Source organism: Salvelinus fontinalis, chromosome 34 (assembly GCF_029448725.1).
Source record: "Salvelinus fontinalis isolate EN_2023a chromosome 34, ASM2944872v1, whole genome shotgun sequence".
Classification (NCBI taxonomy): domain Eukaryota; kingdom Metazoa; phylum Chordata; class Actinopteri; order Salmoniformes; family Salmonidae; genus Salvelinus; species Salvelinus fontinalis.
In genome coordinates, this window is record NC_074698.1 from 8,880,578 (window position 1) to 8,883,707 (window position 3,130).

The window sequence follows — 3,130 nt, forward strand, 5'->3', positions numbered from 1 at the left end:
CAATATGTTGCTATTAGCGCCATTGAAAGGATGTGGCTGGTGTTGCCATGCCATCAGTAATGTAACTGGCAGTGAAACATGACTCATCACACTATTCAAACAAGGAGAGGTAGCCCGGAATGATCAATGCATAGGCGACGTTATTATCATACAAGTAATGCTGCTATACGATAGATAAGCAGATAATCAAAATAATACAGTCCTTTCAAAATATTCATAGTATGGAAATACACTGAGTGTACAAAACATTAAGAACACCTGCTCTTTCCATGACACAGACTGACCAGGTGAATCCAGGTGAAAGCTATGATCCCTTGTTGATGTCACCTGTTAAATCCACTTCAATCAGTGTAGATGAAGGGGAGGAGACGGGTTAAAGGAAGATTTTTAAGCCTTGAGACAATTGAAACATGGATTGTGCATGTGTTACATTCATAGGGTGAATAGGCCAGACAAAAGACTTAAGTGCCTATAAACCTGTATGATAGTCTGTGCCAGGCGCACTGGTTTGTGCCAGGAACTGCAACTCTCCAGTGTATTTCACGCTCAACAGTTGCCCGTGTGTATCAAGAATGGTCCACCACCCAAAGTACACCCAGCCACCTTGACATAACTGTGGAAAGCATTGGAGTCAACATGGACCAGCATCCCTGTGGAACGCTTTCTACGCCTTGAATTGTCTATGCCTCCACGAATTGAGGCTGTGCTGAGGGAAAAGGGGGGTGCAACTCGATATTAGGAAGGTGTTCCTAATGTTTGGTACGCTCCGTGTATACCCTAAAAACAGATGGGCGTTGTATGCAGAATATAGCAATATTAATTTCAAATCGATAAAAAAAAATCGCAAGATTGAATGGTTGGTGATTTGTGACTTTCTCAAAGACATGTCTGTTGACGAAGATCGCGAGTAATCATTTCAATTTTCGTCTTCTCGTAGTCTTGCGCCTCGCCCTTTCAGTTCGCTTAGTGCGTGAGCCACTGTCGCTCTCCGTAACAAAGGCAACGGTGTCACTACTGCGTGGCGTCGTCCACCCCCCCCCCCCCCCCTTGATGTTTCTATCACCTAAACGTAGAGATAGCATTGTAATCTCTCCAAATCCACAGAACCGAGTGCTACATGCCTTTCAGCAGGGTAGCTGTCTAGCCGCTGGCGCGACTCCCAATTTGGCGCTGTCAATCTCCCGTGCGCAAAGCAACTCATTTTTATTGTCCGTAGACGAGGGGCGCTGACTTCATTGAACTCACTGCCAATTAAACAATTGCGTCCTTTGCTGGAATAATAAAAAAAAAGAAATGCACTGCTCGGCTTGTAAATTTCCACTCAGAAGATTGAGTGAGTACTCTAGTGCTCTCCATTTACGCACCAGTGACTGGGCTTGCAACAGCCCTCCAAAGCATTAGGAGGGAAATTAGGCTACATTTTTCTTGTGAGCTATCATTGTTCCAACTCTCTGGTCGTTTTGAGACTTTGGACAAATATGCAGTCTTATTTTCAAATCAGATAACATTAATATTCAAAGGTCTGGGCTTTTAGTGTTGAATGTGGTGATGATGATGATGATGGTGGTAATAGATGACTAACATGAACACACGTGAGACGGAATTGTCAGTTCAAATCAACAGCAAAGACTGACACGCCCTAAATCAAACAGCATCCTAATATGAACCCAAATATCTCAAGAAATGAGTTACCAAAATGTGCTTTCTTTGGAACAAAGTAGCCGACATATTATTGGTCATGGAAATTGTCAAATGGTCAGGTTTACTAGGCAATCATACGAGTAGGCTAAATCATTTCTAGGACAGTGGCTTCAGAAGCAGGTGAAATGAGAGAGATGGAGAGGAGAGAGCGGAGAGGATGCGGCGCGCTTACTTTTCTATCCGTCACCTCTTCTCCCACAGCCTCGATTTCCCCGGAGCACTCCATCCCCGGCGTGACAGGGGGGGACGGCAACCGGTCGTACAGACCCTGCCGGGCCAGCAGGTCGGCAAAGTTCAGCCCGCATGCCTTGACCCGCACCATGACTTCTCCGGCCTTGAGTGCCGGCTTCCCCTTCTTCACCTGCAGTTTCACCTTATCATAGCCCCCGTAGCCGGAAAGGACCAGAGAGCGGTAGGTGAACTGCTCTTCCTCGGGTACCTTCTCGGTCGCCGCGGGTGTGGCTGCAGCCTCGGTTGAACTGACTGGCGGCGACTCCGGTTTAGACTCAGCTTTCGGCTCCTCGCTGGGTTTATTTTCTTGTTTTGTTTCCTCGGCGTTTTGCTGCTGAGCAGGTGCATCATCGCCAGACATTGTGAAGAGTATTAGTAGAGAGTGACAAGTCTTGAAATTAAACGTTCACTTATTTTTCTCTTGTCTTTAGGAGCTTTGCTGTAATGAAGCGTTGATGAGTCCGATCTGAGGGATTAAGGAGCAAAGAGAGAAGAAAAAAACTGATTCTCAGAGCTTCTTCAGCAGCCTTGCATGAGGACACAGAACCGAGTCAATGAGAGCTTCAGCTGAGGAAAGAGCAGGCTGCCTCGCAACGGCTAAAGTGGACAGAGGTTGTCAACGCCGCGCTCTGACAGTGTGTGTGAGTTGGACGAGAAGGAGGCAAGCTAGAAAACCCGGAGAGCGGAGTTCCTGAGGAGGAGGAACGAAAAGTGGATTTTATAGAGAAACTGACTGTGTCCGCCTCTACACATTTCGGCATTGCCAGGGAGGAACTGGGACAAAAATTGAGCACTGGCATTTCATCCCCCCACCCCACCACCCCACAGGCAGTATTTGCTCATGTCAAATAACATAAGCAACTATAGTACAGCGTTTCTCAACCTTTACTGTCTGTCTGTGTATGTGCTTCTTGTTCTCCTCTGTTGTCACTCTGTCTGTCTTTGCTTCTCCTTGTGTACATTGTATTCCTAATTTATCTACACACCATAACCCATAATGACAAAGCACAAACAAGTTTTTTTAAATGTTGGCAAATGTATAATTTATTTGTTTAAATACCTTATTCACAAAAGTATTCAGACCCTTTGCTATGAGACTCGAAATTGAGCTCAGGTGCATCCTGTTTCCGTTGATCATTCTTGAGATGTTTCTACAACTTGATTGGAGTTGACAGTGCATGTCAGAGAAAAAAAAATC

At 45.6% G+C, this 3,130-nt stretch overlaps 1 protein-coding gene across 1 annotated transcript in view; it reads right to left on the reverse strand.

The window, feature by feature from the left end:
• LOC129833017 (synaptic vesicle membrane protein VAT-1 homolog) overlaps positions 1 to 2,598 on the reverse strand; it is a 43,106-nt gene extending 40,508 nt beyond the window's left edge. Inside the window, exon 1 of the mRNA XM_055897232.1 lies at positions 1,874 to 2,598. Coding sequence (XP_055753207.1) covers positions 1,874 to 2,293 — 420 coding nt within the window. The 5' untranslated portion in view covers positions 2,294 to 2,598. The remainder of the gene's footprint in view (positions 1 to 1,873) is intronic.
• Between the last annotated feature and the right edge of the window lie 532 nt (positions 2,599 to 3,130).